The sequence below is a fragment of the Onychostoma macrolepis genome, chromosome 04, assembly GCF_012432095.1.
Source record: "Onychostoma macrolepis isolate SWU-2019 chromosome 04, ASM1243209v1, whole genome shotgun sequence".
In the NCBI taxonomy this organism is placed as follows: domain Eukaryota; kingdom Metazoa; phylum Chordata; class Actinopteri; order Cypriniformes; family Cyprinidae; genus Onychostoma; species Onychostoma macrolepis.
In genome coordinates, this window is record NC_081158.1 from 16591361 (window position 1) to 16616840 (window position 25480).

The 25480-nt window shown below is 36.2% G+C and overlaps 1 protein-coding gene across 3 annotated transcripts in view; it reads right to left on the reverse strand.

Annotated features, from left to right (window-relative positions):
• Positions 1-6584: 6584 nt before the first annotated feature.
• The window catches only part of tbc1d22a (TBC1 domain family, member 22a), a 157344-nt gene continuing 138448 nt past the window's right edge, over positions 6585-25480 (reverse strand). For all 3 annotated transcript variants that reach the window (XM_058772414.1, XM_058772412.1, XM_058772413.1), the window contains one exon: positions 6585-8129. In XM_058772414.1, coding sequence (XP_058628397.1) covers positions 8001-8129 — 129 coding nt within the window. In that variant the 3' untranslated portion in view covers positions 6585-8000. The remainder of the gene's footprint in view (positions 8130-25480) is intronic.

Genomic DNA, 25480 nt, shown 5'->3' on the forward strand with positions numbered 1-25480 from the left:
AATTGTCCATGTGACATAAGTGGTTCAACCGTAATTTTACGAAGCTACGACACATCAAAAGTGTCTTAATTTGTGTTTTGAAGATGAACAAAGGTCTTATGGGTTTGGAACAACATGAGGGTGAGCAATTAATGACAGAATTTTAATTTTTGGGTGAACTACCACTTTAAATCTACAAATTGTGCACTATGGTAAAAAGCGTCTAGAGATCAATCACACAAAAATTAGTCTTCATTAATAGATCACTTGCCCTTGTAATTATGACTTGTGTGAAAGCAAGAATAAAAGTTGAAGGTGATTTATTGCCCTTTAGTGTTCATTTCAGCTGGAAACTGAAGTGAATTGTACTGTATATAGGAATGTTTTTGGACAAAAATGTAGGTAAAAGCATGTTTTTCCAACTAACCTAGGCTGGCAAATAGCCTGTCTTGTTGGAAAAAGCTATTTACGCTAACTCTGCCCACCATTGTCAGGTTCAGCCAGACAAAATTAATCAAGCCAGTAACTGGGACAGTGGCATGGATAGTAAGGACGGTAGATTTAAAATTTGATGCGACTGACCCATCTGTCTTTTTGTCGACATAATCAAGGTCGTCAGGAATACTAGAAAGCTATAGGCAGGTGAGTTTGATCAGGGCTGGAGCTAAACTCTTCAGGAAAGTGGGTCTCGAGGGCCAGAGTTTCCCAGCTCTGATTTAGGGGTAGGTGCAGATGCGGGCTTTAGGGAAAGGGAAAAGGTCCCAATAATGCAGCATCTATTTATGATATATGGAATGTTATGAAATGCAAAATAATTGCATTATTATTTTTATAAACAACATCACTAATGACCATAAGAAGTCTTTCAGGTTACCCATTAAAATTTAAATACTTAGTGTCATCAGTTTTTTTTTAAAACTCCCAGCCCTGTGTATGAGCAATAATAATAGTGATACCATTTCAGGCCATAATGGTGCACATATACAAAAGGCAATTATGCTCTGACGTGAACCGCACTTGCGCTCCTATGTCTCAATCACAGAACACGTCAGCATTCAGAGGATTCTGCCGCAGTCTGCTGAGTAACAGATATATGACCAGCGCTGATAGAGGACACATAGTCCAAGGACAGGCCTGTAGAAACTGATTCAGAGTGGAATGTCAGCATTTGTCTCTGTGAGTCTGTCCTGCTCAATCATTTCTATGAAAACAACCTTCAGAGGCTATATATGTATTTGATCTCAGACTCAAGAGCAATGGCCATTAGAAACGGTAATCTGATGCTCTCGGTCTGGGCATGACACAAGGTCAGCATAGAAAGCTAAGTGAGTTTACACGACTGATCTAAGAAGGGACTGCTCACAAGTTACAACTTAGTGAGTTGCAGTCAAACCCACAGAGGCTTTAAAGCAATCATAAAGCAAGCAACCTTGTTTTTGAACGAGATTTTAAGGTGCTTTTAGTCCTTTTTAGAACTTAGTAGAACTTCGAACAGTGTGTGTCATTTTTCACTTTCATTACATGGTAACGAGGAGCTCAGACTTTCTGCCTATCATATCTTTTTGTGCATCATTTATTTTATGAATTAAAATGCTTCATAAAGACTTAAGTAAGTTGGTTAATAAACCAAGATTTGTTTTCTAGCAGGCAAAGCATTAAAAGCCTACAAACCTAAGATATGTACATTTAAAAAATATAAAAGCATATAGAAGCCATTAGAATCAGTGATCCTGTTTAAAATGGGTATAACCTGGTGGGCCACTGTCAATAAACTGATTGTAAACTGATGCTCTGTTCCATTTCTGATGTACTTCACATGGTTACGCTTTGGTTTTGGAACACTTGTGTTTACACAGTGTTAAAGTGTGGTCACATTAAGGAAAATCCAGCTAAACTTTGCTGGAAAAAAAGGTCAATTTTCTATGGTCACACATAAGTCACTTTCAAACAAAGCAGGTTTCTTTTGGTAAACATGGTGAATTTGCATGACCAACTCAAACAAGTTACAAAAACCCTCATGCAAAATTCCAACCCAAGAATGTTCTCATGGGAAAACATAAATATTTTATAAATATTCATATCATGTGAATTGAACAAAATTGAACATGAAATAAATAAAAGCTTGAAGATCCATCCCTAAACACGACGCCACTGGAGATTAAGCAGATTTATCATACAATTTATATCATACAAATTCCTACAAATGAACCACCAATTCGCCAAAACGCAAAATAGTTATGGATTGCAATGAGATAATGTTGTAGATCTTGTGGATTCTTGAAATCACTACATTGTGCCTGTGAAAATTTGCCAAACAAATGTGACCCCATATTTACACTGATAGAATGTTCAGCAGGGTTTTCAATTATTAATGTGAGTTTATGATGTTATAACAGCCTTCGGATTCCTCAAGATGTCTTTGTTGATGTGAGCTGGGTCACATTACAACTTCACTATAACCTTTAATACATTTACTTCGCTGCCTTGAAAGCACTGATGCTTCCTTTAGGAAATGCAGATCTAGTTAAACACAAACATAAAAACATTATCTTACCCCTATGCAAACTTTTCCAGCTGGTCTCCCAAATAAAACTCCTGCAGGAATATCAAGGAGTGTAAGACACTTTATCATTAGGGATCCATGAAATATCTTGTGGTGGGGGGTTTTATTCACTGGTTTAATTTATTCCACATTGTTTCTTCAAAGTTGATTACACCTGAAACATCACTTCAACAGTTTTACTAATTTAACAGAGCAATATATGAATAATATAATAGTGTAATACTTAATTTATGTTATGAATACCTAGAATAGACAAACTGATATTCAAAACAAATTCTATATTGAGAAACATTAAACATTGAAATATCTTGATTTGGAATGTAAAATCTGCTTTTTTTGCAGCAAACATTTCAAATACTATTGATGGAGAACGCTGAATTTTCAGAAACAGGTTCATTTTACATAACAGTGACATAAGACTCATTATGCCACATTGTACAATCAGTATATCGTGTATTACTACCTACAAAACTAAAAGCATTGATGCAAATACATCAGACATGAGGTGAATTAGATGCAGAATCAAAGCATATGGGTATTTGTTATCATCCTATTCATTTTCAGAGCTGTAATATGTGCATTAATGTAGATGGGTTTTACATGGCTGTCACTGGGTGGTTAGAAATCATCTGTAATCACATTTGCTGGAGTATTTGTGTTTTCCTTGGGCAGCTATAAGCTAGTATATGAGAAAAACAGCAAAATGACCTTAACCAGTATAGCAGTGCATGAAAGGGAACCGTGTTTAAGTTTTTGTGAGAAGTACATGAATTATATCTTTGCACTTATTGAATAAGTAAAATCTCCAAAACCTTCACTTTGTAAAATGGAGAATTTTGTTTAGCTCAGTTTTTTCAGCTTCTCTCAAACTAAAAAAAATAAAAAATACAAATCTAAAATTTAATGCTGACATGACCAGTTTTTATTTTTAATTTTACAGTATAAATGTACACAACTGCAGCCCCTGAAGTCAGATGGAAATCAGAAAAGCAAAGAAAAAGAAAGAAATAAAGACAAAGATGTTGAAAAATAAATACGACCTCACGTTGTGTCAATCACGTTCACACACTGCCTCTGAAGCTTTCGTCCGTCATAAAAAATCGGTTTGATTTTCTGCATTTTCTCATCCGTAGCAAGCATTTTGATAGGAAAGGATGACAAATACGAAAAACGCATACGAAAATTTTGGACTCAGTGTGCAAGGACATTTTGAAAAATGTAAAATACTTAGTCACTTGTGGAACAAAAATAATGCGGTCCTTTAACATTGCCCAAAACACAAGAAAACATACTTTTATGACTTAACTTGACATAACTTGCATTAACTTTCCTTAATGTGTTCTTTCTAAATTTGCAAGAGGTTTTAGAAACTGAAAATTCATAATTCCTGGGGTAGGTAAGTTAAATAATCATCTTACTTCAGTTAGATTTTAAAAGAATAAATACAGAGACAAAAATGAATATATTTGCATGAGGCAAGAATTAAATCAATAATTACTGCATTATGGTAACACTTTATAATAACTGCATGAATCATTAGGTAAGCATTAGTAAATAGTCAGTTCATCCTTTATAAAGCATTGTCCCAAAATTAATAGTCATTAGTAAGCAGTTTATAAATACAGCTATAAACGCCTTGTTCTTGATTTATAAGCATATCTATTTCAAAGGAGATTTAAAAGGTTCAGTTATCTTCCTAACAGAAAAAAAATAAACACAGCATAGAGGGATACAGAAATATTTAGTTCAAGATGCAAAAAAAATGAAACTGTACACTTGAATGTTTATTTTATTATTATTTTTCCATGAAATTGCAGAGGTTTTATTTTTTCATTTTTTATCAAGTGTACAGTTTCATTTTTTGCATCTTGAAAAAATATTTCTATATTCTGTGTTCTGTATCCCTCTGTGTTGCGTTTGTTTAACTTTTCTGTTTGGACGATAAATGAGTCTAAATCTTCTTTGTAAATGCTTTACAAGGCATGAATAGTCCTCACTTTAGATGAGCTCACAAAAATAGATTTAAATGTTTTAAAACTACCTGACTTAATCATGAATTACAGCAGAAATGTGTTAATAAAGCATTTATTAACACACCGAGCAACTATTATCATGTGTCTAAATAATAGGATTTATAAATGCACATTTAAATAGTATATTAATCATTTACTTACACTTTCTAAATGATCTTATGAACCACTGACAACTCCTAAATAACTGGTTTGTAAATTGATCATTAATAAAGTATGGAAATACAATTATTAAACATTATAGATATGCTCAAAAACAAAACATTTATAGCTGTATTTATAAACTGCTTACTAATGCCTGTTAATGTTGAAACAATGCTTTATAAAGGATGAATTGACTATTTACTAATGCTTAACTAATGATTCATAGTGTGCAGTTATTATAAAGTGTTACCTGTATTATTGAATTATTCTAGTCCCACAGACATCTACTGTTTGCACTTTACACTGTCATGTGATAAAGCTACAATAACTTCAGTCACTTTTTGACCCAATAAGCATATCACATTTACATTTAAAATCAAATATGTTCCGATTGTCAGTGATTGTGTTACATCATACAGTTTATTCATGTTCACTGTGGACAAATTGTTAGCTGCTAAACACTTCCCTTCATAAGATGCCAGTGTACATATAATTTTCACTTGTTTTTGCAAAATGAGCAACAAATAACAAACAGCATGTCGCAGGTGCTGTCCATAAAGCTTATCAGACTCAGAACATTACCTTAATAACGATAATAATGTAAATGATCAAATGCACGTGGATTCATCTCAGCATTCGTTCTGCGTTGATAAACTCCATATCCCATCTCTCTCTCTCACAGGTTCTCATTTTATGGCACCTCTCAGATGCAGGCGCCGTGGTGATTTGAATGTGTTTTTAATTCATGTGAATGGCCTGGCAGAGCTGCTGCGGGCCGTTAATTACCTGCCACTGTGAACATCAGTCAGTCTAATGAGAGGAACTCCCGCCCTGCATGCAGCTCGCATATTAAGACTCTAATCAGCAAACCTGCAGCACGCGGCCACAGGGACCCGGCTACTTCCCACCCCATATAAAAACACAGTAAAAATTATGGGAATTTTGAAAATATGGGGTTGAAATGGCTTTAATGAGGGTACAGCATGGATCTGAGATTTTTAAGGGTGAGACAATGCCAGTCTGACAGGACGGTCTGATTAAAGTTCATTTTGTGAAATTGCTTGTATCCTTTCATATTTTATTTCTCCTTGCATAATTCCAATCAATATTCCTTGTTTTTGTTTTTATTTTTAATTTACAAGTAGGCTTTTTACTCAATCTATATTATTACAAATAAAATTGGCAAAAAGGCCAAAACAACTTAAAAAAAAAAGTTGAAAAAAAAAAGAAAAAAAGTTATTGTGTGTGCAGCATGATTTTGTTGCTTTTGAAAAAAACTTTAGTTTAGGGACCAATTCTCACAGTTAACTAACTATTAAGGTCCAATTAACAAACCTTAACAAATAATTAACAAGCTATTAACAAACCATTAACTACAACTTTTGCCTCAATAAACTCATAGTTTACTGCATATTAATAGTTAGTAAGGTAGTTATTACAGTAAGTTTAGGTCTTGGGTAGGATTAGGGATTTAGAATATGGTCATGCAGAATGTGCGCTTTATAAGTACTAATAAACAGCCAATATGTTAATAATAGGCATGCTAATAAGCAACTAGTTGATAGTGAGAATTGGCCCCTAAAGTGTTACCTTTAGATCTCTTAATCCTACCCCCATATCTAAACTTAACAACTACTTTACTAAGAATAAGCAGTTTACTGAGGCAAACATTATAGTTAAAATAAAGTGTGACTGATCTAAAATATGGTCATGTAGAATAAACAGCCAATATGTTAGTAATACATATGCTAATAAGCAACTAGTTGATAGTGAGAAATGGTCCCTAAAGTGTTACCCAAATTTCATTATTCCAGTTTACATTATTAATCAAATGTTAAACAAACCACACACTAAACAAGACAACAAACTATAACCATATATATAGTATTTATTTACATTTTTCTATTTACATCTCTTTGAAAACATAATTCTGTACACAGCTATTTAATTCAAGAACATTTTAGAACATTTCACTCTTTTAAAATCCATTCTGACGTTTCTGTAGTTTGAAGTCAAGAAACTAAGTCAAGAAGCTTGGTGTCCAGAAAATCTCCCAGCACCCCACGTAGCTCACACTGTAACTCCATGTTGTCCAGGCACTGAATGTCAGTTACAGTAAATTCCTTCAATTCTACGGCCCATCAAACAGCCGAAGGAGAGCAGTAGAGCTGCTGAATTCACTGCTTATGTAGGAGTAAATGTTGTCAAGGCAAATGTTCTGCTTTGCCCCATCCTAAATGATCATGAATGTAAAATAAATATCTGTGATGTCATCAATCTCTAGAGTTAGGCACAACTTAACAGGCTCATGTAAACAGTATATAAAAAAAGAAAGAAAGAATTTAAAAAAGCGGATTCATAGAATATATCTTGTACAAAAAGGAGGAAAATAGACTTATCAAGTGCAGTTTCACTTATATTTAGTTGTAAGAACTGGCACACAAATTAAAAAGCCCGATGACATGATTGAAGCAGCGCACAGTTCAAATACTGACAAAATGTCAAAAGTCAGAAGCTGATATCCCCAAACACATCTATTAATGACAGCATTGTACAGTCAGTAGGGATTATTATATCAATATCAAAATGGGACGTCAAAATGACAGGGCCATGAGCAACAGGGAAAGCAAAAATTGAATCAGTTCTTCAGCTTGCATCTCCAGCTGCCTTCGTTCACTGAACCTGTGCCTTGCAAAACTCAAACAGCCAAAATAAGGCAAATTTTATTGACTCCACTGCAAAGCCTCATGGGCTCTGTTCACATACAGAGACAAAATGAACACCCAACAAATCCTGGCCGCATCCTGAGGTAGACCAAGGTTAGAATAAGTGTTCGTAAGCGCTGTTTAAGCCAAACGATCTTACTGTGAATGTGTACAAACCATGTTTTTTTTAATGACGTCATATTATTGCCATGAATCAATTGGGCCAGCATCCATCCTACTGTTGCTGTTACTTCCTAGAATCTTGCCATCTAAATGAGCTCAGTGTGTGGAAAAAAAAAAACTCTTGGTAAAGGTTGTGATTAATTTAAAAAAGAAAAGCCTAAGAAACAAAGATTAAATTAGTGTATTTCAACAGTGCTTGATTTTGACATCTGGGTGACTCATGGCATTCGGAGTGCTGATATTAGTAGAAATGCGGAAAAATTCCAGGAACAGCTGCATATCATATTCCCATCTCCATAAAAATCTCACTGTTTCAGTTCAGTATCATTACACAGACAGTTGCGCCTCCGAGGTCAGTAAGGCTCGTCATATTCAGTGATTGTGCAGGGCGAAGCTTCATCTTTTGTAATGGTTAGGAGCGTCGGCAAAGGCAAACTTCAGCCGGTAAGCTTCAGCTAGGAGAACGCTAACTTCCTCGTTTCCCCAGTGCATTGTGGGTAGATTCTGGAGCAGAATCATCAGACCCTGTGGAGGATAAAGAGATTTTGTTAAAAAGGATTGTATGCACAAACAGTGATATACATTGTCTAATCAACTAGTGGATAGACATTATGAACAACTAAACGATTCTATTTCAAATCACGTTTGCAATTAGATTAAATTTCAATAGATTCAATTCAAGTCATTAATGATTTATTTAGACATATAGGCAATCAGGTACAGTACGTTTTTTTTGTTGTTTTTTTTTTCCAAGGAAAGAAATCTTTCAACAAATGCTGCAAACTATAACTTATTAATTATATAATTATGTTTCTACTCCAGTTTGTTTTTGAAATATAAACATTTAAATAGGAGATCTCATGACTTGTTTTCGGGATTTATTCAATCATACATAAAATACTGAAGAACAGGTTAAGTAAAACAATGAATTTGTAATATAGTGCATATATAATTAGCAAAACAATCCTTTCTAGAGTTCACCTTTCCTGCTAACTATCAAGGTCATTGATGATATTATCATTGAATAGGTTTTCTGAGGTAAATGTAACGTGACCCGGAATGTGTTGTTTACAAGCTGTTGTATTGATGTCTTTCTGGGATTGAAACACTGATTGAACTATTATATGAGGTGTGAAATTTCTGTAAGTTCGACTGCTTTTTTAAACATACTGTACATTCTGATGTTCATTCATGTTAATTTTTTGCAGTAACTAGTAATAAAGAGGAAGAGATGATCAGGTTTACATGCTTAAACTCAGGCAGCTACAGTAATCGGTCACGCCACATTAAAGCGTGCCAAAATGGTATTTATTGTTTAAATTTCTTGTAAAACTGACAAAATTTAAAAGCTGAGACTTTGTTTCATATCCAAACAACTCTGCCTTCATGCAGAGTTCAGCTCCAATCCTAATCACCACAAAGGACTTCAAGATCACTAAAAAGCTACAGACACGCGAGTTTGATCTGAGTTGAAGCTAATATCTCCAGGAAAGTGGATATCGAGGGCCAGAGTTGCCCAGCCCTGCTTTTGAATTAGGAACACTCATTAGATGCTTTTCTTTGAGATTTATGGATGCTTTAAGGTCATGCCTTAAAGTGCCATAAAGTTGCTTTAGAACAGGGGTGGGCAACTTTGGCCCTTAAGGTCCACTGTCCTGCAGAGTTTAGCTCCAACCCTGATCAAAATACACCAGAACCAACATTAGAATCTTTCAAACTTGATCAGATGCATTTCTTAGCCATATGAGAGCAGCTTAAGGTCACGTTGACCAATTAGACCAGGGGTCTCCAAACTCGGTCCTGGAGGGCCAGTGTCCTGCAGAGTTTAGCTCCAACTTGCCTCAATACATTTGCCTGGAAGTTTCAAGCATGCCTAGTAATACCTAGCTGGTTCAGGTGTTTAATTAGGGTTGGAGCTAAACTTTGCAGGACACTGGCCCTCCAGGACCGAGTTTGGAGACCCCTGGTCTAATTGGTCAACGTGACCTTAAGCTGCTCTCATGTGGCTAAGAAATGCATCTGATCAAGTTTGAAAGATTCTAATCTTTAAGACCTTGGTTAGTTGGTTCTGGTGTATTTTGATCAGGGTTGGAGCTAAACTCTGCAGGACAGTGGACCTTAAGGGCCAAATTTGCCAACTCCTGTTCTAAAGCAACTTTATATCACCAAGAAACATGTCAATTAGACTTTTCGTAATGACTTGAATATGCAATGTAGTTGTGTCAACGAAGTAGAGAAAACATTCAAAAGCAATGCAAATGAGCTTCTATGTGATGCGGCGAACACAACCCAGTACAGCAATTTGCCAACGTCCAGCGATAAATTGGCTAAGTAAATTTGCAAAAGGGGCATAATCAGCTAGTTGGCTGATGGAAGACATTTCCACTTTTCTGGACAGAGTTTTACTTGGTGTTCAGCAGACAAGGTAAGGCATCGCTGCACAGAGTTGTTTATTTATTTTTTCTTCAGCGGGGTCAAGCCATGCCATCACAAAGCACCACCGTACCTCTCTAAATTATTATAACTTTCAATCACAGATTCTTCGACTGCTCAATCTTAAGTGTAGGGTGAAGAGAGCGAGCTGCCTGTCAAGCTGTGTGTTTCTCTTCTCGCTCGGTGCGGTCAGGACCTCAGCGGTGGAAGCCCATTTCTCTTAGGTATAGAAGGCCAAGTCTAATTCACTCAAGGCGGCGTCAGGCGGCTCCAGCAGGCCTCAGAGTCAATGACTGCATTAGAGCGGCTTAGAGCCTCAATCTCCCAGCCTAATTCACCTATCCTGCTGGCCCTGATGAAGGAGAATGAGAACGCTTAATACTCCATCACAGCGGGGTACAAGGGGGATGGTGGAGGTGAGAAGGGTAGAAGAGAAGGGTACAGGAAAAAAGCAATAATGTATCTTATAATAAAGAGACCGTCAAAGTTTTACAAACATTTGACAGTTAATAAGCCAAATCCTCATGTGATTATTCATTCAAGAACTAAGAGGCATCTCAACTGAATGCACCTAAAACCGCCATTCTCTTCACATTTGGGATGAGTGTAATGAAAACAAGCATGGATAAAAGCTGAATCTGAAATGTGTGATACGGAGTGCATGCTTCACAAAAAAGCTGCAGTGTCTGTTCAGACACAACGGTTCCAGAAATTTAAGCCGTAACACATTAAGACCCAAATACATCTTTGAAAAAGCTAAGTGTGTGAAGAAGATTGCTTCTAGCTAGACAGGCTTGATTTCCCATGTCACTGCAAACTGGAACATGATAGAACAATTTGTAAGCCAATGCAAATGAGTGTTGCATTCTCAGTGTTGTCGCATGGGGCACTAGGTGAGAAATTAAACTAAACAGTCTTCTTTGGTTCTGTCTTGAGCACAGACAATTAGACTAAGATTAAAAAGCAGATACAAGCAGAGTAATAACAATATTGTTTGTATTACAAAAGTGTTGATTAGACTTTCATTTAACTCAAGTATGATTCTAAGACTATGTAAATAAAAATGAGTACATAATTCCCTGTGCAATTCCACAGGCACATGATTGAGGCATTTTATTAAATGCGCTGATTCGAGGGACAACACCAAAAGAATAATCTTTATGATCTCTAAAGTACAGCTCTAAAGCTTGAGTATTTAATATGAGTATTAAAATGGACAGCTGTGAGTATGATTACCAAAGCATTCAGAATGCTGTTCTGCTTTCACAATAGCAGTTCTACGCAGGCAAAATTTAAGATGCTGAGATTTTCTGCATAGTGTACATATTTTTAGGGTAACATTTATGTAATGAATGGTGCACTTGCGTAACTGTTTTAGGGTATCTGATTATTTTTTAGTATTTGAGCACAGTATAATATTCAATACGGATGCCGCTTTCAGTAACTATAGTCGTCAACTATATTTAAAATGAATCCATCCATGCAATAGTCAAATCAAATACTAATCAACACCATCTCAGTCATCTCAGTCTAATTTTTTTTTCTCGACAAATAACTATATTAGAGGTAATTACTTAGTAATGAGCCTAGCCACATAATTGGAAATAAATCAGTGATATAAAGGATACACAGCCAACCAATGTGATTGAATGGGGACTGCACATTTTCATTGCATTTAGGGACTTTTGTCTCTAGAGTATGTAAACAAACATCAATGTTAGAAGTATATGATATTGTAAGTATATTTCTAATACCTTAAGCCTGAATTGCTCCAAAGGCAGGGAAATGTTTTATTATAAAGAAATAAAGAGAATTTTGCATAAATTATACATTAACATTATATTGACAGCTCTAGTACTATACGTTTTTTATTTTTATTTTTTATCATACCACATTCTATAACACACACGTGACACAGCCTGAGGATTCTGTTATCTCAGAGCAAGAAGCCATAAAGATGATGTGCCAAAAATGTGATTCCAGAAGCAATGCTACAGGGAATGACTTTGATAGCCAAGTAAAGTGCTTAATGTTATACAACCACACTCAAGAATATATTTAAATCAGCTGAAGAGTTTTGGAGTTGTTGTCACAGTCTGAATATTTCCTTACACAACCTCCACAAAAGTATGCTGCACTCCAACAGATAACGGCAGATGAAATCTTTAGTTAAATGTCAACAGACCCTTCAATAAGCTTGGATTTGTGTCCAATAATTTTTGAGAAGCACCCATGTTCTCCTTGAATTCAAGTAGAGTGTTTGATGAACAAGAGTGAGAACATGTACAATTTTGATGGTGAATAATACCCCTGAAGATCATTATAAGATCGTGTAGGTGTTAGTCCCAGAGCTTTGGTCTTTGAAGAATAATCTACCCTTTTCCCAGTAAATGAGTATCTGAACACTCAAACAAATGTGTTTTTGAGAAACAGACCTCTCTAAAGACGTCATCTGAAGATTTGAAGAATATAGTGCATACCTTACTGGTGTGTATGCAAAACAGTTGTCAGCTATACTTAAAACAAAACCATCCGTGTAATAGCCAAATCTCCTAATCAACACGGTCATCACAGCCTAGTTTTCGACAAATAACTAGATTAGGACACTAATTACTTGTAATGAGCCAAGCCGAATAATTAGATATAAATGAAGTATCTAATGATCTACACAGCCAACTAACATAATTGATGTAGGACTGTTAATTTTTGTTGCATTTAGGGACTTTTTCTTTGGAGCATGTAGACGGATGGCACACTGTTAGTTATGAGATGCAATAACAACATTGCCAATAGCCATCATTACATTCAATATGAAATGCATTTCACAACCCATTTTTTTCCATGATGTGATTTATTTGTAAATGTAGCATGGTATTCAAGTTAAAAAAAAAATTAATGGTAGAAATTAACTAAATAATAACAATCATCATATTTGTTTCTATACTAACAAAATTGGTCTTGCGTAGGTTTGATAGATTAATAAATAAATACCCCAAAGTATAATTTATTTATAACAATGGTTCATAGCAGGCCCACATTTGTTAATTATAGTGTAATAAGAAACACTGTCCTCTACAGCCTGATTTAAAATTAAAATGATTTTTAGTGTCATTTGAAGCACACATAGATGTGAGTTGTACAGTTAATTAATAACCTAATATTGGTCAATATATCAGTTATTGCATACAAAATATTAACAATTCTAAGTTATTGCAATTGGACAATTTCCAAATTTGTGCATTCCTTGTTAAAAAAAAACATTTAAGTGGTGGTATGTTATATATTAAAGAAATCAGTTTGAATATCATATTGACATTAAGAATTAAGGTTTTACCTGCATTTAAAAAAAAAAAGATGTCTTCATAGTTTTTGTAGTTTTTCTAAACTGTCAATATGGTTGCCACATGCATTATGAATCTGCCTTGGTGCTGTTACATTGCAAAAATATCAGGATAGCATTTTGAGAATCATGCATGGTACTGCTTTCAAAATGGAACGGAATATTTATGTTGCAATAAACTGACGTTTACTTAGTTAGACATGCTGTGGATTCAGCCTCATCTAAAGTGACTTATATTGCATTTCCAACAGGAACAGTCCCCTCTGGAGTACCCTGGGGTTAAGTGCCTTGCTCCGGGGCTCGGCGATAATGGTGAATCCTATAATTCTCCAGGTTCACCAATAGTCCCTTTCCATTACTAGCCCAGATCTTCCGTTGTAAAGCCAATGCCAACACACCATTCCCAAGTTGTCTCATATGCATATATTAGATTGCAGTTTGACAGCAATAAACTGGGACAGACCATAATCAAGTCACACTATGCAACTGGACATCAATAATAAATACAGTACAGCACCAAAAGCGACGAACGTAGAGTATACAGTAAAGCTAGTTTAAAATGTTGGCCTAATTACGAACAAAAACATGGCTAAAAGCCTAGTTAAATCGGCAAGGTGAAGAAATGCTGAAAATACCTAGAAAAGATAATGACTTTGACTTAAGGAGGATTTTCTTCAGAGGCGCCATTTATCTGGACGCTCCCCCCAGGCATTTTGATTGTTCTCTTCTGTTTCATCTTATCTTCGGTGATGATAGAATTGTGTTTGCTAACTGACATGAAGGATCCCACATGATTGTTCTCTAACCTAACAGCATTTGAGTCTAACAGATAATCAGAGACAAAGAGTTGCAATCGTGTGCATTTGACGCAGACATTCTGGACTGGCACCATAATGACGACTTGTAATGTCTGCTGTTGGCAAACAACTTTGGCATAGCGGAGACTGATTACTACATACACAACACTGGTGAAGGAATGTTTGCCACCAAGGATTATGCCAAAAGGAGACTTTTAGCCCCTCATCTTCTCGCTGAGCCCTCCTGAATTTGTAAGAATCGATCAGGGGCTCAAGAACAGCAACGCAGTCACTCCATCAAATGGCAAAGTCGCAGCTCTGCAGATTCTGAGCGTTTGATCCCCGTGTTTTAAACACTCGTGAGACTAACCGGTAGAGAGGTGGTGATTGATTGCGAGGAACTTTATAAACAGCTTTGTTTATCAAGGCTTCTGCAAGACGGAGAAACGATAGGTTGAGTCTCGGCATTCGGGTGCACGGGGAAGGAGCAGAGCTGTAATTACTTCCAGGATATTAAGTCCTCCATGCTTTTCCTTGTCTCTTTTCGGATAAATCGTCCCTGCCTCTCGTTGAGCGAGCTTCCTGCAACAACAGTGACACTCTATCATTAAACTGTATTAAAGCACATTTACAGGCAGGAGGGTTGCTCTTCATTCGGGACCTGCACGTATGACGATTAATCATTACCGGTGGGTCTCCTCCTGAAGCTCTAGTGTGGACAAAATTACAAGTTCTCTGATGAATGTGCTAGGTTTTCGATTAATCAGGAGGAGTTCATTTCACCTAATCCTTCAATGCAACCGTCCTAATAGAGTCAACACTATAACTCAGTAACTAGATGGCAAGGAAAATATCTGCACTACTATAAATCTCCAGAGATGTTTTTTAAAATTGCATGCAAATTCCCCACTGACTAACTGTAATCTTACACGGTACAAAACACAAAACAGCTAATAATGAACTTGCTGAGGCCCCCAAGAGGGATCAAGATATGACACTGTCACTTTGAATTCATTTTAAGTCAAAGCAGGCACTAAACAAAATGAAACTTTCGATCCACAAACAATTAGATAGTGAATCGCACTTAATTACAGCTCGCTGTGAACTGTTTAAATCCAATATGCATGTAAAATGGGAAGTTAATTGAAAAAGTGCTTGACATTTGCACTGCCGAGCAGCAGCAGCCAGAAAACAAGGCAAGCTGATTTTTTTCTTGCTCTTGAAACTAAGCAGCAAAAAAAAAAAAAACTGTTTAAGATGGATATCACAACCATTTGCTCATTAACATGTGACTAGTGCTGTCAAATGATTAATTGCGATTAATCGCATCCAAAATAAAAGTTTTTGTTTACGTGTGAACTGTGTGTGTGTATACTTATATATATATATATATATATAATGTATATATAAATACATACACATGCATGTATATATTTAAGAAAAAACTTTATAATTATATATTTATATTTATGTATAACAAATTACACATATAAATGTATATATACACACACAAAATATACATGCATGTGTGTGTATTTATATACACAAAAATTTACACAGTACACACACATATATTATGTAAAGAAAAACTTTTATTTTGGAAGTGATTAATCACAATTAATCATTTGGCAGCACTACATGTGACTGTCCACACTTACGTACAAGCAGATATTTAGTATTCACTATTCATCCTGCTAATAATATAATGCTTTAATAAACACATGCACGAAATAGATTTTGAGAGGTAAGCAAATCATAAGAGGTTATTTAGACACAGAAACCTTACAGGTGAAAACGATATTTTTTTCCATCCCAAATTGTCGACAGATAAGTTATTTTTCTGTCACTCTAGCTCTGAAGAATCTCAGAAATAGAGAATCACAGTGATGTACACACTCAAGTACACCAGTTTAAAAGCTGTATTAGTATAGAAGTTCGAGCGGTAAGCCAATCAGCCACATGCCCCTAAGAGCCCGCACAACAAATTAAGAGTTTGTCTGCTCGCAGTTATTCACACAGACAGCGAATCCATTTAGTTTCGGCTGTTTGAACCACCTGAGGTGGAACGAGACAAAACATTAGGAGCTGATAGTTGCTGCTTTTTAATTTAGCAGCATAATGAATGTAACAAGCATGAACCACCCTGCTTCCCCTCTGAGTTCTTTGCCATTTCTTTTACTTTTATTTATTCAGTCATTTTCGAAAGACAAGAGAAAAGCGGGGATGAAATATTCTTTGCATTTGTTTTATTTGTAGTGGAGTTAATGAATATATCCAGGGCAAATTAGAGTTTAAGATGTGTTGCATACAGAATTAGATTTTTTCATTTTCTGAGGAATGCGTGCTTGTCCATGCCATACTCTCGACAATATATTAGGCTGTTTTTCCATATTAGAAACGGTTGCCAGGGTGTTGCAATGCGGTGGTTAAAGAACAGCATTTATTCAAAATAGAAATCTTTTGTAACAATATACACCATCATTCAAAAGTTTGGGGTCTGTTCACTTTTTTTTTTTTTTTTGGAAAGAAATTAATACTTTTACATTCAGCAAGGATAAGTTACACTGATAAAAAGTGATAGTAAAGACTTGTTTTAAATAAAAGCTGTTCTTTTTAACTTTTTATTCAAGTTCAATTTATTTATATAGCACGTATAAAAACAGCCACACGACTGACCAAAGTGCTGTCCAGAGGTTCAAAAAAAATAAAATAAAGATATAGAAATCAGCACAACTAATCAATTAAGACAGGGTCTAGTCCCAATGATATAAATAACTAAATAAATATGTTAATAGAATAAGGGGAACAAAGTATAGACACTAAAATACTAGGCAAAGACCATAATAGAAGATTAATTATAAGCCAAGAAAAACACATACATTTTTAGGAGAGATTAACAGTAGTCAGAGAAAGGGCTAATCTTATCTCCAAAGGCAGGATATTCCAGAACCGCAGCCCAACCACTGAAAAAGCTCGATCCCCTCTGCGTTTGATTCTGGAGTGTGGGACTAAAGAAGATCTTAAACCTCTGGAAGGAGTATATGGGTGCGGCAATTCAGAGAAAGAAATGGGGACTTGATCATGTAAAGGTTTATATACAAATAAAATAATTTTAAAATCAATTCTGAATGTATTAGGCAGCCAATGAAGGTTCCTCAGAATTGGAGTAATGTGAGCGCTTTTATGGGTATTGTGAAGAAATCTGGCAGCAGCATTTTGAACTAGTTGAAGGCGAGCAATTTGAGACTCCTAATTAATCAAAAAATCCTTTAAAAAAAAATCAGTGGATGACTGTAGACTGTAGTAATGGCTGCTAAAAATTCTGCTTTGCACCACAGGAATAAATGATAAATTAAAACCTCATTATTTTCCGTGGAGATACAAGTAAGTTGGGGTGGAAGGGGGAAAGACAACTAAAAACTACAGGGCGGCAAGTACATAGAACAGACTGACCAAAGAGCTTGCTGCAATTTTAAATTAAAGCACAGAAATAACCAAAGGATCATATAGATATTGTCCATGTTCATGTCAAGCTAGTGCGTATCACAAGCTATTAATATGCACAACTAATGAAGCCAGTATGAAGGTGTTCATCACACAGAAGGAACAAGCTCATTTCATGGACAGCGTAATATATAGCCCCCTTTTAATTAAGCCTCACATTTGCGTATGGTGGACATCATAATTGCACATAACTCCATGTTTTCCGCTTCATGTGTTGTAGAGATAGCAGCGGCCTGCCCTGGGGTCTTGCACTAAGGCTTCAGCGGGTACTTGTGCAGTCAACACTCTTCCAAAGATAGCTGGCTGGCGAAGCGCACACACATATTAAAGCGCTGCTTTGTGATTCAACTAGCTCCCGTTCTGCCGTAAACTCCATTTAAATCAACCCATTAAAACTCCAAAGTGGAAGATTGATTTCTCCGATTCCTCCTTCCATCCAGGCATAAATGCGTTATCAGAGCTCACACCCGACTGTGTCTCAGCGGTTGGAGAGGACTATGAACTGCCATGTTAAAGCTTTCAGACACAAGTGAGACTGCAAAACTTAATAACAATAGAGTGAGTTCAAGATGTCTGTGTTTATTTAGAGATGACTGCAATGAAGGTTATGACTATCTATGTCCTGAAAACAGGTAGCATGGGAGAATAGGTGAAGATAACTGATGTCGACAAACAAAGCGATATTCCCACTGGAAGAAGAGTCCAGCTGTGTTTTGAAACATTGTAAACAGCCTTTTAAGGCATCATCCTCAATACAAGATCCGCTCAAAATATCTTTGCCTAAAATCTAAGGTTTAACTGCACATATTGTAGAAGGAGGCAAACCCACGCAGAATGCATCCAGTAAGAAAGCTGATAAAGTAAATGAGACTAGGGTTTGGAAAAGTTGTATTGAGATATACACACACAAATTTCCCTTGTTTTGGATTTGTATTTTAGGGGGCAGTATAATTATGCTTTTGGTACATCATGTTAGGAGAAAAACAAAGATGCCTGTGTGATACAGTGATTGTCCTCTGAGATAAGGGACTGCCGAAATAGTTATTTAGGTTATTTATGAATAAAACGAGTATGTGTTTTTGTATTCTACCAGGCATTTGAGACAACGGGGCACCAAAAAGCGAAACGAAATCCCATCGATAAAGAGAGTAAATTGGTAATCACAGACAAAAGAGGGAAGAGGTTCTCGGGCCGTTAGCTGCACCAAAGGCTTTCTCATTACGTGATAAACAAACCCCTAATGAGAGCTCATTTGCTGCATATTGCCCTCACTAAATGGCATCAGGGGTTGACATTTGGCTGTCTGTAACCTGCCGCGCTACTCCGCAGGGAAGACATGGGCAGCTCAGAGCCAATGTTCAACTGCACATGGCCTTATGCCTCTTTCATCCAGATCTTTACCTGCCTCGATGTGATTTTAAGTATGAAAAAAACAGAAGTCATTAGTATCGGCAGTACAATGCAACGAATACGAGGAGCTTAGAGCACAGATAGCGGCAGCCATTATGCCTCCACGCTCACTTACCCAAGCATCAGAGCTTCTCATCAAAACACACCAGTGACCAATTTATTTTCTTTCATTGTTTTTTTTTTCTTATTTTTTGCTTCAAAAGAACTGTCTAGTTGAGCGCAGAGTCTTATAACTGGAGCTTTTAATTCTCAAGTGTATAACTGATGCATTAGACACTGATACTTATGAAGGACATAAACTGAGTACAAACCAGAGGGTGAAGGTTTAGCTAGTTAGCATAAGTCCGTTTAGAGCAGTCGTATTCAAATGGAGGGCCACGGTTCGGATCCGGACCTCGGGTTGGTTCCAACCAGACCAAGGCATAATGGCAATGGAAGCACCATTTTACCATTTCTAAATAAAGTGAGCGGTGCTTCAAAACAAAGGAGAGGTTCACACCACAAGCACTCAGGGCCGTTTATTGTAAAGATCTTTCGCCGTTATCCTATAATATATATATTTTTTCTCCATTCAAGCCCTTCCTGTGTGCGTTGCTTCTCTATAAAGATGCTAAAGTGCCATTAAGAGCTGCAGATGACGCAGTTATTTTAAAAACAGAAGCAGAAACAGTGAGCAGCAAAACAGATCGATACTTTTGCTAAAACACTGCAGAAATCAATGTTGCAAATATAGTTATTTTTACCGATTATACATACATATATGACTCTGACCGTTCAAACCAGGTTTCTGCCAAAACATTTTTTTCATCTACTTTTAGCATTATTAATCAGTATGCTAAGTAGGGGTGTAACGATAAATCGATTAATGGATCGATTCTGTGATTTTCCTAATGCATCGCGATTCTCTCTTGAATCGATTCTGAACTTAGTTTTTAACAGCAGATGGCGATCTAGGCTAGACACTCAAATGCTCACGAAGACCACTTGTGCGTTCAACTGAGTGGTTAAATGTACTTGCACCTCTGCTTTTATGACGCAAGATTAATGTAAACACAACCCACTGTGACCACTCTTGTAATTCGCTTCAACGTTTTTGAACTTTATGAATGATTATTTTAAGTTCAAGTGATGTGTGTGTAAGGAACTGAAAGCAAGCTGTTTCTAAAGCATGCAGTGCCACCTGCTGTTAAAACTAAGCTCAGAATCGATTTCAGAGAGAATTGCGATGCATTAGATTAATCGATTTATCGTTACAACATAAACATTGAAATTAGTAGTTAACTTTGTTTTCTGCTCATGATGACAGCATTTTGATTAAAAAGTACTCCAGCTATCAAGAAGAAAACTCTGAACCCCCACACAGTATCTTTTCTGGTACTACAGTTTTTTTTTTTTTTTTGTAGAAGAATTCTCAGAAGCAACTGGCCTTTTGGAACTTCAATTCAATACATCTGGTTTAGAGAATTATGATGGTAAATACTGTAACAACACCATCATGGGGCAAAAATGAGCTTTCTCCATTGTGTATTTTGTGTAAATTGCATTTTTGTAAGTAACAAACTAGAATTCATCACTGTATTAAATTTGATTGTCAGGGCATCATTCTCAGCTTTAAGTCTGCTTATAAAGCTATGTTTTTTATTTAGTTCTGTAAGGCATTTCATGTGTGTGATTTCTATGAAGAAGAAATTATACTCCACGAAATAAGCCATTCGCAACAATTTTTTAACTTCAAGAAACATGGTTGAAAGTTGAACACGTATACAGCCTAGAGAAATTAAGATGACAACGTGACAATAGCTCAGACACTTGTTCATGCCCAGTTTGCCAAAAAAAGCAGATGTTGCGTGAACCAAATACCACAAAAATCACTCAGCTCCAATATCTTTTCAAAAACGGTACCATTTCTCATTAAGAATGGTTTCTGTTTCTCAACCTTACCAACAGGTAAGATGACAATATCTCATTATGCACATTACGAGGAGTGGAGGAAGGGTAAAAGCGGGTCAGACTGGTTCATACAGCAGGTTTCCATGAGGGCGCTGTGGTGTAGTCCTTTTAACCTTTACTCTGTCCCAGTAAAGATTTCCCCCCTGCTTCAATACTCATTAATTGCCCTCCTGCCAAGAATAGAAGCCATTACGAATGCCCTGAAATACCAGGGGGTCAGACAAAAGTCACAGTGAAACACAAGACACACCTACTCTGACATGTTAATAAACCCGCATGGATATCTACATCATTTAGATTGTTATGTTTAAAAGGGATAGTTCATGCAAAAATGTCAAATTCTGGTCATTATTTTCTCTCTCTCATCCAATTTATAACTTGTTAGACTAACTGACTGACTTTTGTGGAACACAAAAGAAGAATATCCATGCCGTTCCTCTTCATACAATGAAACTGAGCTCCTAAAATGATCTGATCTTACTTGCATTTGAGTACAATGGCTCATCAAGATGCACCTCACCAGGTCTGAAGTCAATAACAATTGGTCTTGAGACAGAACCGGTGAAGTTTGATTTTATTCACGTTTAAAGTGATACAAAGTGTTCTGACATTTGACTGCATGGGAGTGCAAATAACATATCACCAAACTGAAAAGGAAGATTTTTTTTTGTTTTGCAAATAATGATAAACAATTATATGATTTCAGGAGACATTGAATATTTTATATGGGACTAGCGTTTACTGTGGGTTTTGAAGCTCGGACATCCTTGGCAGACTATAAATCACAGTAAGCATCTCCTTTTGTGACTGAATTTTCATTTATGGGTGAACAATTCCTTTAAATAAACATTATTTACTGACAGCAACAATTTATAATGAATTGCGTTTAATTAAGGATTTATACAATTTCTGATTTCATTTTCAAGAGCCATTAACTGTTATGCTCATTAAGAAAGCCTTCGTTAGCAACCAACACTCAATCTCTCGAAATCCCGTTCCATACAGTCTTGCTGTGTGCAAGATATACTTGAAAAATTACAAAAAAAAATTCCGTCCATCAATCGATCTCTCTTCAGATTGTATTCCCCTGAAAAACTGCATGTGTACAACTTCTGAGAAAATATGGGGCTTTAAGTATTTCTTGGAAACCTGTCCTAATGAGAACAAATTCCAGAATAAAAAATGGCTTTTTTATATTTATAAAGATATATGAAGGGCTAAATGGAGTGAGAGAAAGACAGAGGAACAGCCAGAGGCCATCTTTAAGAAACATACTGCAAACTCCTGAAATCCAACTGCTATGAAAGACCAGTGTCCCAAAAGACGAGACTAATTTTCACAGTTTGATATGCTGGGATAGAACCATAACTCACTCTCGTAACTCACTGAATGGAGACTTATTTAATACTTCACGTCAGGTCTTTCCCTCAATCTCTCCCACTGAATCAAAATTATCTTCATAAGAAGAATCAAATTTATAGACATTTTCAAACTTATGGATTCTATATGGAAGTGCACTTGGTTTTAGAGAGTTTTCCATTGTCTTGATTCTATGACAATATGTATGTGAATACTTATTTTAGGTGTGTTAAAGATATTTTATATTAACATATACATACATACATACATACATACATACATATACATACACATATGCATATACATATACATACATATATATACACACATATACGTATATATATATGGTACTATTCAAATATTTTTGTGTTCATTTTAACATCTGAACCAGCCTAACTGAAACACTGGCTTAACCAACATCTGCTTATCCAATTAATGGAAGACAGGGAGAGTGTTCAGGAAAAATGTTTGAAAACCCTGATTATTTTTCTTTTACTGTTTGGTGACACTATTGTTAAATAAAATTGCACATCCCAACTTTAAATATAGTGATGTGTGCCATTTTATCTTCACTTTTAAAACAAAATCCTTCACTTTGCACACTATCCATTATACTACGCAAGATTCAGATTAGTGAACCCCAAAACTGTATTGCATAACTATCAGTAAACTAAAGAGCCATCTACCTAAACAACATTTTGAGGCACTGCGCTGCAACATCCATTGCAGAGAAGGCAATCCCAGAATGCACAGCAACAGCTTAACTCTATGAATGTTTTTCTACTTTGCCATTTCTTACATGCCCTGCCAAAATTGTCCCAATTTTCTCTGATTAATCTACCCTTTTTCTTTTGTCATTTGATAAACCTTCAAGACAACAGCAGGTATATTATACATGGAAGCTGACACACATCTGATTTTCTCCCAACTGTTCATGTTCACGCAAGACATAACCAAGGTTAAGTGTTTTTGCTAGGATATTCCCGAAGATGGCCATTTTGACAAAATTCTGTGTGTATGATTGACCGTTAGTGTCAATAGCTTAGCAACATGCTAACATCATGAAAACAAATGAGTTGAATCATTTGTATGCCTAACATGAAGAGCACACAGGGAGTTGCCTCCTATGTAGAGCCTTCCAAATCAGATTCTTCATTTCCTTAGAAGGCATCTGCCTATGTAGACAGAAAGGCAACTCACTATGTTTCAGGAAAACAGCTATCCAATTATTTTAAGAGCAGCCTTCCCTGCTTCTTCCCTTCAAAAAAGGCAAGAAGCAGCAAGGAATTGTATGGGAACTGTTTGTCTAGGGCAGCTTGACCTGAACAGATTGCACTGGAGGAGGTGAAATCATAGGTTAGGGTGCAGCAAAGTCAACTTCTTCGCCACAGATCTCCCATAAAACCACTATACCTCTGACTGGTCTATGTCAGGACAGTCTTACAGGGCACAATAGGGTATCGCTTATCTACAGTCGTGTATAAAAACAAACCAGCAAAAAAGGGAAGGAATATACAGTGAAACAAAAGGATAAGGAGACAGAATAGGATAAATAATCTCTCTGCTGACACATGGCACAGGCGGGTAAAGACGGAGGCCCGGGGCTGTTGTCTGAATGCCAAACAGCAGCCGTGTGCTGCAGAGCTGGTGCAGGGGATAATTCTGAATCACTGGGCACTGTAAACACAATAAATCAACCGCCCCACAACACACTGCTGATACACACCACTGACTCGCTGCATATTCAACAACACATACACACACACACACACACACACACACTGAACAGTCTATTCACTCCACAGAGATGCAAGTTTAAAGAGAAGGCAAAGATTGAGAAAGAAAAAAATTCACTCAGATTTCTGCATTTTGAATGCTTTTCAAACCTGTAAAATTACGTAATTCTGACTCAAACAGAATATTTGACAAGACAATTCAAAAGTAGGATGCGACTTGATTATTAAGGAACTGACAAGAAACCGAATGAATGGTGGAAGGTGGGAGTTCCATTCCTGAATGAAAGTTTGCATATTTAAAATCAACCAGTTCATTTAAAAGAAATGGCTCAAAAGAATTATTAATTCACTGATCTGTGAGTAGTCAATGACTTGATGATTCAATCATAGCGTTTTTGATTCTTCAAAAATGCCCTATTTGTGTTCCACAGGAGGAGTAAAAAAAAGAATATATGCATTTCGAATGACACAAGTTTGAGTAAATTATGACAGAATTTAAATTTTTGGGTGAGTAACGATAACCTGAAAAAGACTTTCATAGACAGTTATTACATGTTTATTACAAAGACAGTTTTTTGTAATTTATGATATTCCTGTTTAAACTATAAAATAAGACACATACATTAAAGGGATAGTTCACCCAAAAATGAAAAATCTGTCATTAATTACTCACCCTCATGTCGTCCCAAACCCGTAAGACCTTCGTTCATCTTCGGAACACAAATTAAGATATTTTTGATGAATTCCGAGACCTCTCTGGTTTGTGTTCAAAAGATGAACGAAGGTCTTACAGGTTTGAAACGACATGAGGGTGAGTAATTATTGACAGAATTTTCATTTTTGGGTGAACTATCCCTTTAATGCATTTGGTATATAAGTAGTATATACTATATAGCAAATCTCAACTGCTTGATTATTATATAATCGAAAAGTGTAAACTATTTAATTGGTAAAAAAAAAAAAAAAAAAAATGCAAATCTCATCTGCATAATTGTTTATATCGTTGCAAAAAATGTAAACTGTATTATCGCATATCTCTCTATATAAAGTTGAATATATATTATATCCAACTGTAAAAAAAAATACAGGCATTGAACTGGGATTGTTGAGTGATTGACAGGATGAGGAAAAGTAAGACAAGAATCCAGTAATAGACATGGGACTTTTGGTTATACAAGCAAACTCATATTGTACTTCTGGTGACACATCCGCCCTCTCCAAGCCTCCGTGCCTAAACCCTTTACCTCTCAATGGCATGGAACAAGTGAGTGTGAGAGGGGACAGGAAATAGAAGAGTCTCAAAGGGACGGCGCAATGTCACCTTACACCAGCTGCTGTTGTCATCAC